Source organism: Gopherus flavomarginatus, chromosome 5, assembly GCF_025201925.1.
Source record: "Gopherus flavomarginatus isolate rGopFla2 chromosome 5, rGopFla2.mat.asm, whole genome shotgun sequence".
In the NCBI taxonomy this organism is placed as follows: domain Eukaryota; kingdom Metazoa; phylum Chordata; order Testudines; family Testudinidae; genus Gopherus; species Gopherus flavomarginatus.
Genome location: NC_066621.1, coordinates 109,841,504 through 109,859,083, shown reverse-complemented (window position 1 = coordinate 109,859,083; position 17,580 = coordinate 109,841,504). Strand labels below are relative to the sequence as shown.

General features: G+C 44.0%; 1 protein-coding gene across 4 annotated transcripts in view; it reads right to left on the bottom strand.

The window, feature by feature from the left end:
• SCFD1 (sec1 family domain containing 1) overlaps positions 1 to 17,580 on the bottom strand; it is a 152,781-nt gene that overhangs the window by 89,056 nt on the left and 46,145 nt on the right. For all 4 annotated transcript variants that reach the window (XR_007774508.1, XM_050953890.1, XM_050953892.1 and 1 more), the window contains exons 12-14: positions 16,822 to 16,912; positions 11,517 to 11,590; positions 5,182 to 5,263 (exon numbers count right to left, since the gene is read on the bottom strand). Coding sequence is in view for 3 of the 4 variants with exons in the window: in XM_050953890.1 (XP_050809847.1) it covers positions 5,182 to 5,263; positions 11,517 to 11,590; positions 16,822 to 16,912 (247 nt within the window). In the remaining variant the exon portion in view is untranslated. The remainder of the gene's footprint in view (positions 1 to 5,181; positions 5,264 to 11,516; positions 11,591 to 16,821; positions 16,913 to 17,580) is intronic.

Sequence of the window (17,580 nt, the reverse complement as noted above, 5' to 3'; positions counted from 1 at the left end):
GCCAATGGGAGCTGCAGGAAGCAGCGCGGGACATACTGGTCGCTGCTTCCCGCAGCCCCCATTGGCCTGGAGCGGCGAACCACGGCCACTGGGAGCTGCGATTGGCCAAACCTGCAGATGCAGCAGGTAAACAAACCGGCCTGGCCCGCCAGGGGCTTTCCTTGAACTAGCAGTGGCCGTAGTTTGAGAGCCCCTGTTCTAGTATTCAGAATAAAAATACATCAATATTGTCACACATAGGTATAAAATAAAGTTTTACATTAAATTCCCAGAATACTAAGTAAGAGCAAATCCATAATTTTATTCTTAACACTATTAACTTTGGGCTACATTCCTTAAGTCACCAGCCTCCTAAAAGCAAAAACAATCAATGTAAAACAAGTCTTCATTTGTTCAAACCTTCAGCGATAAATATTTGCTAGTCTACTTTGTGAAGAACTGGTGCATTCTTTCCAACTATATTATAAACAGATATGCCAGAAAACTGACAGGACCCCAGAGCAGGTAATTAATTTCTGGTTTCCTCTTGGTGTGTCAGAGAAAATGATCCAAGGCAATGGGGAAAGCAGCTGTAACTGGACAACAAAATTATGAACACTAAATATAAAAATTAAACTCCTGAAGTATACTAGCAAACAAAATGTACTGTTAGAAATCTGTAGCTCACAACAGTTACTCAGGAATTTTTACACTGATTTTCATAAGAAATTAAAACATTTAAATAAATATTTACAGTAGATTGAAGCTGAAACAAACGCTAATGTACAAAATAGACAAATGTATCTATTATTAAAATGTAAATATTCTTCTAGCTCATTTTAGAAGTGAATTTGTAGAACAAATTGAGTAGAGCACAGATGTATGTGCTGAATTGCCTCACTAACCTGGCTACAGGGTACACTCACCAGAGAAACAATTCTCTACTTCCTGCCCTGTTCTGAAATCTTGGGTACTTCCTGGTTTATTATTTCATTTATTATAATTTATACAGAGCCCACCACCAAGGTATCTAGGTGCACTGAGAATTTTATTAAAGACAAAACGTTTCCCAGGGGGCTAATACCCTACCACTCCTACCTTTATGTACCATAACTTTAAAAGGACAGAGACTAGAAAGGCATTGTCCACAGAAAAGTGATTGGGAAAAAGAGAACTCATAGTTATAGAAATACCATATATCACTCTATGTCACTAGACTTAGATTTAGGTGACTTCCAGAGACCAACCTCTATCACCTGCATCTTATTTTGATTCGGTTTAGGATAGTTAAACTTAACCCAGGCCTTTCTCTCTGCCAATTATTTGGAGAGCAAGGAAATGGCTCCTTCTGGATCTAACAAAAAGGATATACAGAAAGAAGTGTCATCAGCAGATTGACGATATTGTATGTCTTTTGTTTCATGATTTTCTCCAGCAGCTGTGCATAGACAATAAAGTAGTAGAAGACTGAGTTTCCTGAAACCCAACATCTGAGAACCATCTTAGAGGAAAATAAGTCATCCATCATCATTCTCCGGGAACTTTCCAACAGGAAGAGAGAGAGGAACCACTCTGAGGTAATTCCTGCGACTCCTGATAAGTCACCAGCACCCAATGGAGAATTAGCAAGAACATGTGACTTCTGTCCAATATCATGAGGGGAGAGTCAACAGAGACTAATGTTATTTCCATTCTACATCCCTGTCTGAAAGCTGGTTGATGTCCAAAGAAGTAGATGATGTAAAATGCTGCTAGAGCTGGCTTGCCACCACGTTCTCAATTATCTTTCTAAGAAAAGGGAGGTTACTGACGAGACTATCATATAAAAAGTCGACACTGCCAACTGTCATTTTCTATGGAACTACTGTACTGCCTTTCAATTACTGAGTATGAAAGCTGGCATGCCAGATTCCATGCCAACTATTGCAAGAAAACATACTACAGGTCACCTGGTAGCTGAACCAAATTCAAAGAAGCATTAAGATTCAAAACAAAAATCAACCTAGTGAAACTGTAACTCATTCATAGACATGATGTTTAATATAACTTGAATATCATCTTGCACTGAAGAGCTCAAAACACTTGACAAATGTTAGTGGAATTAAGCCTCAAAATATCCTATCCCTTGTGAGACAGGTAAGTAGTATGGGGTAAAATTTTCTGAGGTGTTTAAGAAACTGCTGCACCCTCATGGAACCTTACTGACCTTCACTCAGACTCCATGCAAGCACAAGGGTCTATCCAGTCAGTTGTCATTAGGGTGACCAGATGTCCCGATTTTATAGGGACAGTCCCAATTTTGGGGTCTTTTTGTTATACAGGCTTCTATTACCCTCCCCCACCCACCTCCGTTTCAATTTTTCCGCAATTGCTGTCTGGTCACCCTAGATGTCATAAGATCAGGAACCAAGTGATTCAGCCAGCAAGTCTACGGCAGAAACAGGAATAAAACCAGTTTCCTGATGCCCTGGTCTATACCTTAACCACAAAAGACCATCCTTCCTTACTACCTCCCTATGGGTCAGTTTACCACAGAGTCATAAACTTTTATCATATCAGCACTTTCAGATGACTAATACAAGTTAATGATACACATTTTTTTGAGAAAAATATTTAAACCATTAACTAATGACCTAATCTTAGCCTAACTAAAGCATAGCAAACATATGCTTTAAAATATCATTTTAATGGGCTTCTGTGACAGGTTGGATCACAGAAACCCCTTTGGGACTGCCAACTGATGTGCTGAGACTACTTCTGAGCCCATTTTCCCTGTCAGCTTGGGACTTCAGAACCCTGCCCTGTTTGAGACAGAGACCTGGACACTGTCCATGGCAGAGGCAGTATACCTAAAATTCTTCTTTGGGCTCCCCTCTGGAGCAGATACTCCTGTGTCCCACTAAAAGGAAGGAGACCCTGATCCAGCTGTGGGCTCACAGCTACCAGCTATGACAGACTCTTCACTGGCCAGCAAAATAGCCCCCTCCCCCCTTTCACTCAGGTTGGGCTTGCTTCCAGCTACAGGCTCCTTGGAGTCTGTTCTCACCACAGCAGTCACCAGGACCCCAACTTCCAGCTTCAAGATACGTGTCTCTGTGCACCTCTTCCACGCCATTACAACCAGTTTGTGCTTCTGGGTCTTAATCTGCTTTGTCTTTTAAGTTCAGAGTTTGCTGGTGGGCAGCCTTTTCTTTTTCCAGGGCAGCCTTTTCCTGGGCAAACTGCACATCAGTTTCCACTTGTCTTCTCTTAAGACTGTCACTCGATGAGTTGGGATACCACAGAGAATCCCCTCCTGCCAGAACAGGCACCCCTCCACTCCTGTCTTGCTAAGTTAGACACTCCAGTCAGCTTCAGCACAGACACAGAGGTTGGGCCACATCTGTCTGCAGTTCACTGAAACTGAGATGCACTCAGTTCAGGGGCTTCTTAGTTAACAGAGACTTTCCCAGCGCCCAGTGTTCAGCCTTTCTGGGCAATTTGCAACTTGTGTAGTTCTAGCTTCTTCTGATTTTCCCTTACTTATTTTGCTTCCTTTTCTGTCTCTATTTCCCTTACCCGAAATAAGCAAACAGAAAATAAACCAGTAACCACTTTGTCTGTTCTCCAGCCATCAAACTTAAAACTCATTTAAAATCACTACCAGTATCTTAAAGCAATCAGCTGTGCAAAGATCCTGCTCCACTACGCCACTGTGACAGGTCGGATCACAGAAACCCCCTTGGGGACTGCCAACTGATGTGCTGAGACTACCTCTAAGCCTCTTTTCCCTGCAGGCTTGGGACTCCAGAACCTCGCCCGTTTGAGCCAGATACACTAGCCTGCTACAAACCCAGACCCACATCTGAACCATGTCCCCCAAAAGTTGCAGGCTTAACTGAAAACAGCTTAAGAAATGTTCCTGTCTCAAATGCTTAGATGCCCAACTCCCAATGGGGTTCAAATCCCAAATAAATCCGTTTTACCCTGTATAAAGCTTATACAGGGTAAACTCAAATTGTTCGCCCTCTATAACACTGATAAAGAGATATGCACAGCTATTTCCTCCCCCCCACCAAGGTATTAATGCATATTCTAGGTTAATTAATAAGTAAAAAGTGATTTTATTAAATACAAAAAGTAGGATTTAAGTGATTCCAAGTAATAACAGATAGAACAAAGTCAATTACCAAGCAAAATAAACCATGCAAGTCTAAACCTAATACAGTAAGAAAGCTGAATACAGATAAAATCTCATCCTCAGAGATGTTTCAATAAGCTTTTATCACAGACTAGATGCCTTTCTAGTCTGGGCACAATCCTTTCCCCTGGTACAGCCCTTGTTCCAGCTCGGGTGGAAGCTAGGGGATCTCTCATGATTGCAGCCTCCTTTGTTCTGTTCCACGCCCTTATATATCTTTTGCATAAGGCGGGAATTCTTTGTCCCTCTCTGGGTTCCTACTCCTCCTTCTAAATGGAAAAGCATCAGGTTAAAGATGGATTTCAGTTCAGGTGACATGATCACATGTCACTGTAAGACTTCAAGCCCTCATGCCTCCCAGCCTGATGTACAGGAAGGCCTGCAAGCAAACAGAGCCATCCACAGTCAATTGTTCTGGTTGATGGGAGCCATCAAGATTCCAAACCACCATTAATTGCCCACACTTTGCATAACTACAGTAGGACCTCAGAGTTATATTTCATATTTCTAGTTTCAGATACAAGAGTGATACATTTATACAAATAGGATGAACACACTCAGTAGATTATAAGCTTTGTAATACCTTACAAGAGACCTTTTGCATGAAGCATATTCCAGTTACATTATATTCACACTCATTAGCATATTTTTGCAAAATCATATAGATTTTCATAAAATCAACATCACAGCTTCATCCCACATTAAAATTTTAACACTAGAACTTGGCCATCACATATAAATGAACTAAATCTGTGAACAATTTTGACCCAAGATTGCCATAATACATTTATTTCACCCTGTTGTGCACACACATTGAAATTGAAGTTCCTCCCACTGTTACATCATTTGGTCTTGCAAGATGTCATATGATGTGCAGCTCTTTCCAAGGTATTATTTTTGAGAAGACATGCCATTCTGATCTATTTCTCCAGTTTTAAGTAATGTCGACCGTATTGTGGTTTGACAGAGATAAGCTGACTTATAAAGGAGTTCTATATTTTTATAACAGACAGCGGAGATACCTTTATATGCTCCAGGACAGCAGTTGCAACATTTGTATGAAGATCGATAAGCCTTTTCTTTTCAAGTAGTTCTGGAAGAGAGCTGAAAAATTTAAATAAAGTAAAACGTTGGGTTGCACATTCCAGTGGCATTGTGGATTCACTATAATAAATGCATCAATTATGAGAAGCAAAGGTGAAGATTACAAACTGAAAAACAAAGGAGTCAGGAAATACAAGAGTTAAGGTTCTCAAAGAAACATTTACAGTATATTCAATGTGGGTAATCTATATAGCCGTAGTTTAGTGATAGAAGACAATGTATATGCAGTATGGGCAACGTAATACAGCTAACTGTAAATGTATACATACAGAAACAAAGAATGTAGGCCATACTAACAAGATGGGGGGTGGGGACACTAGTCCGAGAAGCAGTTACTCTGAAAAGGATTTCTTGGGGCAGGATAATCAGCTGACCATGAGATTCCTGTGTGATGCTACGGTCAAAAGGGCTAAAGTGATCCCTGGATGCATACCTAGGGGTATCTCAAGCAGGCGTAGAGAGATAATATTACCTCTGTATTTGGCACTGGTGCAACCACTGCTAGAGTACTGTGTCTAGTTCTGGGGTATGCAGTTGGGGAGGACTGATCAGACACACTGTACTTGTGACTCACAGCCCTGTTGGAGGTGTTCGTCACTGTGGCATCGGAATAATTACCTATTAGTGATTATCCTTGATCACAGGGATAGCTCGTAGAGGTCAGGACCCAATTATCAATAGGACATGGGAAGTGTGTGTAGCCTAGCCACAGGCGTAAATTTAGAGGCCTCCTGCAAGAGCCCCTTCTTAAGCTGAGAGCCTGTGAGAAAGCACAGCAATTGAGTGAGCTGCCAACATAAGGAAAGTTTGGCTGCAAAGAGAGAAGGCCAAGGGATAACAATTACAAAGGCACCAAGTCCCCAAGAAAAGTAACTGACCGAAGAAACAGAAAAAATCCAATACACCTAACGAACATACCCTACATGTAGGCTACTTAAAAAAACACCCCAAGAGTAAAAAAAACAAAAACAAAAAAACCCAACACCATAGGTAGAAGATCGGCAGCACAGTGGAGGCTACCCTATTTATCGCACTGAGTGCAACATGTATGACTACCTGCCTTGGGGGCAGGTGGTGTATGAACACATGCAGTGTGAGCAATTCACGGCCCTCAGAGACAACGTACGGGCTCTTGACGCCAGAGTGGCTGAACTGGACGACAATGAGAGACAGTGTGGTACAGAGAAGAGACTTTTAAAGACAAAGTAGAGCGGTCCCGCCTCCTGTCCAACAACCCATGTGCTGTTGAGGATGAAAGTCTTGGGGCCAGAGAGCATCAAGCTGGAGTAGAAGGAAACAATCCCATAGTTAGGACCCACCTTCCAGATGATGTCATGATATCCTCTTGCACAGAGGATATCCCTCTGGGGAGCAGGGACTTACTAGAAAAAGGCAATAGCAGTGGGGATTTGATTGCTAGAAACACAGATGGGTGGGTTTATGATAACCAGGAGAACCACATGGTAAATTGCCAGCTGGATGTAAAGATAGCAGATCTCATGAGATATTAAGACAGGCCTATATGTAGCACTGGGGTGGAACTGGTGGCTGTGCTACATTTAAGTATCAGTGCCTTGGGAAAAGTAGGAGAGAGGTACTGGAGGCCAAATTTAGGCTGCTAGGTAACAGATCAAAGTCCAGGACCACTATGGTTGCATTTTTCTGAATTGCTTCCATTTCCACATGCAGGGCCAGTAAGACAGGCAGGGCTGAAAGGTCTCAATGCATGAATGAGATCATGGTGCAAGGAGGAGGGATTTAGGTTTATTAAGAACTGGGGAACATTTTGGGGAAGGAGTATCCTATAGAGGAGAGATTGGCTCCACATAAACCAAAATGGAACTAGACTGCTGGCATGTAAAATTAAAAAGGCTGTAGTGGATTTTTTAAACCAAGGGCTGGAGGAAAGCTGACAAGTGCAGAATAGCACACTGCTCAGGCAGCCAGTGGAGGGGAGGAAGATCTAACTCCGGAAGGAGAGAGCAGTAAAGGAAGATTTCCTAGATGGGAGCCCAAAATGGCCAAGATTGCATGCTGTAATAGTACAGGGCTAGAGGACATGGGGGTAGAAACCCTGACATGTGCTTGGAAAGATGATCCCTGGGCTCCCTATCAGATCAGTACAACTCCCATGAGAACAAAGTATATGGGTGGCAGATATCTCCCTACTATGTTTTGAAGAGATAGAAGAAAATGAACACTCAAATAATGAAGTTGCACTATTCAGGTGTCTCAGGGCCCTCATGAAACCCAGTCAGTGTTTCAGTTCCAGAACCCATCGGTCCAGAGACAGAAGCACTTAAAATGGCAGATGAGGATAGCAGGGGTGACTCTAGTTGTGTCATCGCCATAAGATGACTCAGTACAGGAAACATCTTCAGTACTGAGAAAGTCTGCACCAGACATATCTGCACCATGAAGGTCGATGGCAGAGTCATGGGCTCAGAGGGGATTGCTATCATGTGTTACAGTATTGACATCGGTACTGAGGCACTGTTACTGGGGAAAATATGGCCCATGGGTATTCTGTGACCAGTTAATACATCAGAGGGATCCAATCAGGGCCGTAAACTGCTTTTCCATTGAGGGGCATGAGCCAACAGAGAAATGGCTCTTTTTACTAGGCACCAGGGAGGGTTACTTTTGTCTATGTTTACCCTGGGAACTCTGCTCCTTCCTACCCCTTCCTGACAATAACTAGGCATAGACTCAGTGACCAAAGGGTTCACTGTCTTTGATGAAGAATGAACACAGGACCTTTGTGTACAGCTGCATCTCACCAGAACACTAATCAAGAGCAAATGAACCAGCTTGACAGGATTTTTAGCTTCAAGCTCTGAAGAGGCCCTTTTTGATAGCTCCAGAATAAAGCTTGAGAAGGGCTATCAGGCCTTTCTGCATTCTTTTGGAAAAGGAGAGACAGATTAAACATTTGCCAGTAATGTGTCCCTCACTGAGACAAAACAGATACCTAGAGTATTCATCACTGGTGGAAGTATGGATCGGTTTCAGGTGGTACCTGTGGGTACTTGGTGACCAGCCAATGCATCAGAGGGACACAATATGAACCATAAGGCCATATACCAGCCTTGCAAGAGGGATAAGTTTAAAATATCAGGGATTTGGCTCAGCCATACTGAGTCTAGCCCATTATCCTGTCTTCCGAAAGAGGCCAATGCCAGAAGTTTCAGCGGGAATGAACAGAACAGGGAAATCACCAAGTGATCCATCCCCTGTCGTCCACTCTCAGTATTTGACAGTCAGAGGCTTAAAGACACCCAGAGCATGGGATTGTATCCGTGACCATTCTTGGCTAATAATCATTGATGGATCTATCATCCATGACCTTAACTAATTATTTCATGAAACCAGTTATAGTGAGACCTTTACAACATCCCATTGCAATGAGTTCCATAGGTTAGCTGTGCATTGTGGGGAAAAAGTACTTTCTCGTATTTGTATTAAACCTGCTGCCTACTAATTTCACGGGGTGACCCCTGGTTCTTGCGTTACATGAAGGAGTGAATAATCCCTTATTCACTTTCTTCATGCCACTCATGATTTCATAGACCTCTGTCATATCCCCTCCTTAGTCATCTCTTCCAAACTGAACAGTGCTAGTTTTTTAATCTCTCCTCAGATGGAAGCTGTTCCCATTCCCTTAATCATTTTTGTTGCACATCTTGGTACCTTTCCCATTTCTAATATATATTTTTGGAGATGAGGTGACCCAAATTGCATGCAGTATTCATGGATGTATCATGGATTTCTATAGTGGCATTATATTTATTGTCTTATTTACCCCAGGGTTTCTCAAACGGGTCGCCGCTTCTGTAGGGAAAGCCCTGGTGGGCCGGACCGGTGTGTTTACCGGCCCCGTCCGCAGGTCGGGCCAATCGTGGCTCCCACTGGCCGCGGATCGCTGCTCCGGGCCAACAGGAGATGCTGGAAGCAGCCGGGCTGAGGGACTTACTGGCTGCCGCTTCCAGCAACTCCCATTGGCCCGGAGCAGCGATTCGCGGCCAGTGGGAGCCACGACTGGCCGGACCAGCAGACGGGGCCGGTAAACACACCGGTCCGGCCCACCAGGGGCTTTCCCTACAGAAGCGGCGACCCCTGTTTGAGAAACCCTGATCTACCCCTTTCCTAACAGCTCGCAAAATTGTTAGCTTTTTGACTGGTGCTGCACATTGAGCAGATGTTTTCAGAAAACTATTCACACGGACTCCAATATCTCTTTCTTAAGTGGTAACAGATAATTTAGATCCCATAATTTTGTATGCATAGTTGGAATTATATTTACTTTGCATTTGTCAACATTAATTTTATCTGCCATTTTGTTGCCCATTCAAGCAATTTTGTGAGATCCCTTTGTGTCAGATTTGGATTGAACTATCTTGTGTACTTTTATATTGTCTGCAAACTTTGCCACCTCACTGTTTACCCCTTTTTCCAGATCATTTATGAATATGTTGAACAGCAACGGTCCCAGTACAGATCTGTTGGGGACAGAGCTATTTACCTCTCTCCATTCTGAAAACTGGCCATTTATTCCTACCCTGTTAGTTTCCTGTCTTTTAACCAGTTACTGATCCATGACAGGAGCTTCCCTCTTATCCCATGACTGCTTACTTTGTTTAAGAGCCTTTGGTGAGGGACCTTGTCAAAGTTACTATTTTTGCAATTTCACATTCATTTTGCAATTCAAAACTCTTGGGTGAATATCAACTAGTTCTGGTGACTTATTACTGTTCAATATACCAATTTGTTCCCAAACCTCCTCTACAGACACCTCAATCTGAAATAGCGTCTCAGATCTGTCACCTAAAAAGAATGTTTCCCTCAAATCCTCTGCAGTGAAGACTCATGCAAAGAATCCATTTAACTTCTTTACAATGGTCTTGTCTTCCTTGAGTGCTCCTTTAGCACCTTGATTACCCATTGGCCCTACTGATTGTTTGGCAGGCTTATTGTTTCTGATATACTTAAAACATTCTTTGCTGTTCGTTTTTGAGTCTTTTGCTAGTTGCTCTTCAAATTCTTTTTTTAGTCTGCCTAATTATACTTTTACACTTGACTTACCAGAGTTTATTCTTCTTTCCATTTTCCTCAGTAGGATTTGACTTCCAATTTTTATATGTCTTTTTGCCTCTAACTGCTTCTTTTACTCTGTTTAGCCATGGTGGCATTTTTGGGATCCTCTTACTATTCTTTCTAATTTGGGGTATACATTTAGTTTGACACTCTTATGTCAGTTTTAAAAAAGTTTCTATGCAGCTTGAAGGCATTTCACTCGTGACTGTTCTTTTTAATTGCTGTTTAACTATCTTCCTCACTTTTGTGTAGTTCTCCTTTCTGAAGTTAAATGCTGAAGTTACAAAGCCAGTGGTAGGCTTTTTGGATGTTAAAATTAATTATATTATGGTAGCTATTACCAAGAAGTTCAGCTATATTCACCTCCTGACTAGATCCTGAGCACCACTTAGGATTAAATTAAAAATTGTCTCACCCTTTGGGGGTTCCAGGAATAGCTGCACCGACAAGCAGTCATTAATGACATCTAGAATCCTTATTTCTGCATCCCTTCCGGAGGTGACATGTACCCAGTTGATATGGGGTAGTTGAAATCCCCCATTATTACTGAGTCCTCTATTTTTATAGCCTCTCTAGTCTCCCTGTCTAAGTACCTGTTATTGGGGATAACTCTATACCTAAAACGAATTCCTAGTGATTAATCTTATTCTGCCAACGGGTGTTAAACTACAACAACTGTTAATTATGCTATTTATGTTAATTAACTATTCAAGTATAATAAACTAGCCTAACAACTAGTCTCACAGTGTGCAGAGTCAAGTACATGGTTCGGTGTCACCCCCATAGGTGGTAAAAAGGAAGTTAGGATCTGTTGGACCCACTCCACTCCTTTTGTCCTTGGATGAGGGTGTGGCATGTGAGGACATCTAGTCCCAATTCTGGTGGCCAGTAGAATCCAATCTCACACTAATGGACTGCATGTGCACCAGAAGCAGAATCCATGCAGACAATCACTGAAAGAAGAACAATTTCCTCCAAAGTCTATTTTTTGAGATTTTGCCTTACTGGGCAACAAACATCTAAATTCTTGCTTAACATTCCGATTGATATTTTTGAAAGTTGGTAAAATCATCAGGAGATATTAAAATCAGAATAGCAGAAAATATAACTAATGGAAAGCTATTTTACCTATACTACTAGTGCTTTATTAATTACTTACCTAACAGCTGAAGTTAGTTTAGCTGTATTATCAGAAAGCATACTTATTGCTCCTTCATCCTCCCCTTCAATTCCCTGTGGAAAGAGTTTCATTAAGGTACAACCATGTATGCTGTAGACACAAAACCATATTTGAAAATACGGTTAATTTATTTCTTCTCTATTTTACACTGACAGCATCAGGAGAATACAACTTCTACTGGGCATATCCATAAAGAACTTATTGGACAATAAATTATAATTTATAATTATAAATGAAAAAGTCTAGGAGTTAGAAAAAACACTTTGTACAGATGTCATTTGAAACAAAAAGGCAAGTGGGCTTCCCAAAGGCCATAATCCATTTTAGATGATAATTCAAAGAATTTCACAGCTCAAAGAGAAGTCCCTGACCACGTTGCATATGGTGGTACAGAAAGAACGTTAGCAAGGTGTTTGGATCAAGGACAAAGTCTGTCATCACCTTACAAGGAATTTAGGAGGGTCTATTTTCAACATGTTTGTCTTCAAACCAGACCCAGACAGATTAAAACTACTGTGCATTTCTGGAGTGGCTGTTAACATATGAACCTGTTTACCTCACACTACAATTTTCAAATACTTAATTATTGAAGTCTCTTATATATATTAAGAGATCAGTGTTGTTCAACTGATTATTTACAGCAGCAGTCCTGTAACTCTGTGAGTCACTGCATACTTTTATGAACACATCCTTCTGAGTCTCATTTGGAAATGCTGCAATATTATCACAATAAATGCAGGCAAATAATCATGTTTATGTATTTACAATAGTGAATTAACTTCAGAGGATGAAGTGATATTTCGCAACGACCTGAAATCTTCAACATGCATTATCTTCTCTTATTAATTTAAATGTTCTAAAAACCTAGTTCTTTGCGATGTGTGGTCCCTATGTGGATTCCAAGCATGGGGGCACATGTGAGCCATGCACTGGAGCCGGAATTGTTAGCGTCCATTGACCTGCACATGCATAGTACATCACCGTGTGGTGCATCCAAGGCTTTAGGAGGCTGCGCAGGTTGACGCCTCCTACCAAGCAGCAGAGGAGTCCGGAGCAGAGGGGAAGGAGGGCAGAACTGGAATCCAGATAGGGATCACACAGCTCAAAAAACCTCCAGTTACAGTAAGTAACCTCTTAGAGAGAGAGAGTTGGTCCCTATGTGGTTCCAAGCATCAGAGAGTAGTGAGCAGTACCCAGGTAGGAGGTGGGAACAAGGGCTCAGAAGAAGTGCGGAGAATAGTATGGCCCACTGCCACATCCATAGCATAATGGGTGGAAAAGGTGTGGACTGAGGCCCATGTGGTTTCTCTGCAGATGTCATGGCATGAGACATCTGCCAGGAAGGTGGATGTAGCAGCATGAGCCTACATAGAGTACAGGAGACTGTGTAGCAGTCAGTGATGCAATAAGAAATTCATCTGGAGAAGTGCTGTGACAAAAGGGCGCGGCCACGGCAACACTCCGCAATGGCGGTAAAGAGCCTGGGGTAGGCTCGGAAGTCATGGGTGTGCTGGAGGTAAAAGTTGCATATGGTGAGGGGCAATAAAGCCTAGCAGGCAAAGTGGATGACCTGCAGTTCTAAAATGCTGATATACATCTGCACTTGCCTGGGTGACCAGAGGCCCTGAGCCACGCGGATGGCCAGATGAGTGTCCCATCTGACAAGCAAGGCATCAATCATGAGGGTAAGGTGCAGTGTGGGATTTGTAAAGGGAACGCTGGCTAAGACGGTGGATGGGTTGCACCACCAGGTGAGAGGTGAGAACTGGTGGGGGAATGAGGACCCATTTGTTGAAGTGGTTGGACTGTGGGTTGTAGACAGAACAGAGCCACAGTTGGAGGCAGCGCAGACTAAGATGGGAGTACAGGGTGAAAGAGGTACAGGCGGCCATATGGCCCAGAAGGCAGAGGCAGTGATGGATGCACCTGTGAGGGCACAGGCAGAACTGCGCAATGAGGGCAGGGACATCAGCAAAGCAATCCGAAGGAAGGAAGAGGCAGGCCACGACAGAGTCCAGGTGAGTGCCTACAAAGGTGAGATAGCAAGTAGGGGTGAGGATCGACTTCTCTTCATTGACGCAAATTCCTAGGGTGTTGAGGAGGGCACACAGCATACAAATAGTGGTAAGAAGATGGGATAGGGATGATGCTGCAAGGAGCCAATCATCTAGGTACAGAAACACCAAGTGACACAGGTGGCGCATGTAACCTGCCATGATGGCAAAGACCTTTGTGAAGACACGGGGCGGTAGTGATCCCGAAGGGTAGGACCTGGAACTGGTAGTGAGAACAGTTGATCGTGAAGCAGAGGAACTGACAATGAGCAGGATGGATGTCAATATGAAATCCTTTGTATCAAGAGTGATGACCCAGGCTCCATGGGAAAGGGGGGGATAATGAGAGGGAGAGTGACCATCCGGAAATGAAACTTGCAAATAAATCTGTTCAGAGGTCCAAGATAGGGCGGAAGCCACCTCCTTTCTTTGACACAAGGAAAGAGGAGGAATAGAAGCCCTAGTCATGGTAGAACTGTTGAATGAGTTCTATAGAGACCTTCAGCAGGAGGGTATCCGCTTCCTCTCAGAGGAAGTGAGAGTGTGATAATATGGCAGAGCGCTCCTCAGGTGAGCAGTGAGGCAGGAAGGAGAGAAATTAGGTGAGGTATCCCTGGTAGACAATATTCCACCACCCAGTGGTTGGTGGTAATCTTGCCCCAGTTGTGAGTGAGGAGGCCAAGATGACCCCAGAAAACCACCTGTGGAGTAGCGGGAGGAGAGGCGGAGAAGTTCGCGGGTCTTGGGGAAGGAGTCAAAAGGGCTGCTTGGAGGAACCTCGAGGCAGGGTGGAAGTAGAAGGAGCAGCAGAGTAGCGAGTTCATTGCGAGTGCAGACAATGCTGAGAAGAACAGGATGGGCGCTGCGGGTAAGGTTGGTGGTAAGGCTGGTACGTGGCATAAGCTGGCAGGAGAGTCCTTGAGGGAATGGAAGCACTCTTCTGTTTCATTTCTGAACTTGTAGTTGTTGAAGGGAAAGTCCTCAAGAGCGGTCTGTACTTCTTTTGGGAAGCTGGGAGTCCTGGCAAAGTATGAGGCAGCATTGACCGTGTCCTGGACAGTGACCTTGGCCACTAAATTGCCTTTACCCAGTTGACGTTGGAAGTCCTGCTGCCTCTCCGAGGTCAAGGTGGGAAGGAAGTCCTGCAAGTCCATGAGTTTGGAAAATGAAAGGAAATCAGACTTGGCCATGATGGCCTGGTAGCTGACAATGTGGAATTGGAGGCCGGCAGAAGAGTAGACCTGGTATCCCAGGAGGTCCAACATCTTGGTGGCCTGATCAGGGGCCGTGGACCATAGGTGTTGTTGGCAGGTGCGCTCGTCGTGGTTTGGACCATCAGGAAGTTGAGGGGCATGTGGGTGAAAGGAATGTCCATGCACGTACAGGGCATGAAGTACTGGCATTCTGCCTGTTTTGGCGTTGGGGCACAGGAGGCTGTGGTGTGCTAGATGGTCTGGGCCGGTTGTAGAAGGGCGTTGTGAACAGGGAGTGCGGTACACAAGGGTCCAGAAGATTGTAAGATGTCTAGGAATTGATCTCATAGGTCCTGAATGTCTTCAACAGGCAGCCTGAGGGATGTGGCCATTCTCCAAAGTCCTAATATGGCACAAGGTTGGCAAGAGGTGAGAGAGAGTGAGGGGAATGATAGCATTGTCCAGAGACGAGGAGATGCCAATATGGACTAGGGTTTGCAAAGGCGCCTGCTGGTGCCGCCAGAGCGGAGACAGCCGAAGGGTCCTCGAAGAGGAAGGGAGGGGCTGTGTGCATCAGGGACAACTGGTGCCATGAGCGAGATGGCATTTCATGCTCATAATTGGGCATCCAGGAAGCCCAGTAGGGCCAGGCATAGGAGTCACCAGGCAGTGGTGGTGCCAAGGGGTAGGGGTACCATGGGTCGGCTGGCAGGGCGTATATCGGAGGGTATAGTTGGCGCCAAGGATCCAGACTGAGGGACCGTGCAGGCGAGAAGGTGTGGTCTGGGTAGGAGAACCACTCAGACTCGGAAGATGGGTCTGCTAGGGGTGGAGACAGTGGGACTGTCATTGCAGGAGGATGGTCCAGGAGCAAGAGGCACCTCTGGCCTGGCAGAGAAGGATGGAGCAGGAGCAACTCGCCCACAAGGGATGGCAGGCGAAGCATGGCAGGGGAGCATAAGTTCAACCATCAGTGTGGGGAGGGACACATGTTCTAGCATGCCTGGCACCAGGCAGGCAAGTCTGGACAGACCTGGTGGAGTGGACGGAACTGGGGGCATGGGTGGCAAGCCAGTCACCTTGGCTGGTGCCAACACAGCTTGGACTTGTGCTCGAAGCGGGACTTCTTCGGAGCAGGAGTGTCCAAGTTGGCACGCGAATTCTCACCCGACTTGGCATGGCTTGAGGAGGCAACACTGTGCTTGGGGGTGGTCCCCGGAGAGCCATCCTTATGCCCATGGGTGTGCTTTATGTGCACATGGTGGGCTTTTGGTGTGTGCACCAGTGCTGGGTGGGAAGACCCCAGAGAGGTGCTCACTGCCTGTGTCAAATGCCATTCCAGTGGATCCATGGATCCCAGATCTGAGAGTGCACTTGGGCGCATTGCCTCTTCCATGAGGTGTTTGCAGAGGTGGAGTTTTCTAGCCTCCCGGGTGTGTGGTGGGAATGATTGGCAGATGGAGCAATGTGAGCCTTGCCAAGGCAATAAAGACAAAATTGATGCACATCACTCACAGAGAAGGAACGTGGGCATGAACAGCAATATTTAAACCCAGCTTGCCAGAGTACAGTTCTCGAGCCAGGGGGAGTCCCCAGAGGGGATAAGTCCAACTGAAAGCAATCAGTCAACTAATAAATGAGGAACAGACAACTACTAAAGAAAAACTATGTACAATGGACCGAAGCAGTTCTTTTAAGCTAAGAGCACCGAGGAAGAGAGATGCCAACTCCGGCTATGCAGTGGTAAAAGGGAACTGGAGCAGCGCTGACCTGCACTGCCTCTTAAAGCTTCGGAAATGCCACATGGCTGACGCACATACGGGTCAACGGATACTACTAGGAATAACTCTGGTTCTGGCATGTGGCATGCATGCACACCCATGCTTGGAATCCACATAGGGACCATCACTCGAAGAACAACATTTGTTGATGCGGATGTTTTAAAAGCATGAGAATACTTGTATAGGGCTTTGTTTCATATTTTATATAAAAATGAAATATGTTAAACAAAAAATATATATCTTAAACAAACCTTACCATAATACTTTTAAGCCTTTTGACCTCATCTTCTTGGGCTCTGTAGGATTCCAGCTCTTGCTGAACAGACTCTGCCACCTCTGGGAAAGGACTAAAGCAATATTATATATAAGGTTCTGTTAAATAGTCAAATTTAAACAGTAAAACCATATGGTTTCTATGATCAAAATAACTGTGGAAATGCCTTTCAGAAATTTTTATGAAATACCAACTCGTTACTATAATAATGAAGCATCAAAAATACAGAAAATAATTAATATACGAGAATAATCAAACATATGCTTAAACTTTCAGTACAAATATCCATTACTTTTTATATGCTTTATTAAATTCACGTATAAAAATTAATACACCTCTACCCAGATATAACGCTGTCCTCAGGAGCCAAAAAATCTTACTGAGTTATAGGTGAAACCGTGTTATGTCGAATCTGCTTTGATTCGCCGGAGCACGCAGCCCCGCTCCCCTGGAGCCCTGCTTTACTGCGTTATATCCAAATTTGAGTTAAATCGGGGTAGAGGTGTACATAGTAATGGCACCATAGATGTATACTCTCTACATAACAAAAAAAATCCCCCCAAAGCAGATGAATACTAAGAGATAAAATGACTGTCCCAGAAGATCCATTAACATCAGTGTTTCAAATTGCTGTAGATATTAAATACATTTCCACAAAACCCTAAAAGTAAAGCTACCACAATACGTAAGGATTAGTATAAAGCAATTCCTCAACCATTTTACCTGAAGGAACTAAATCTA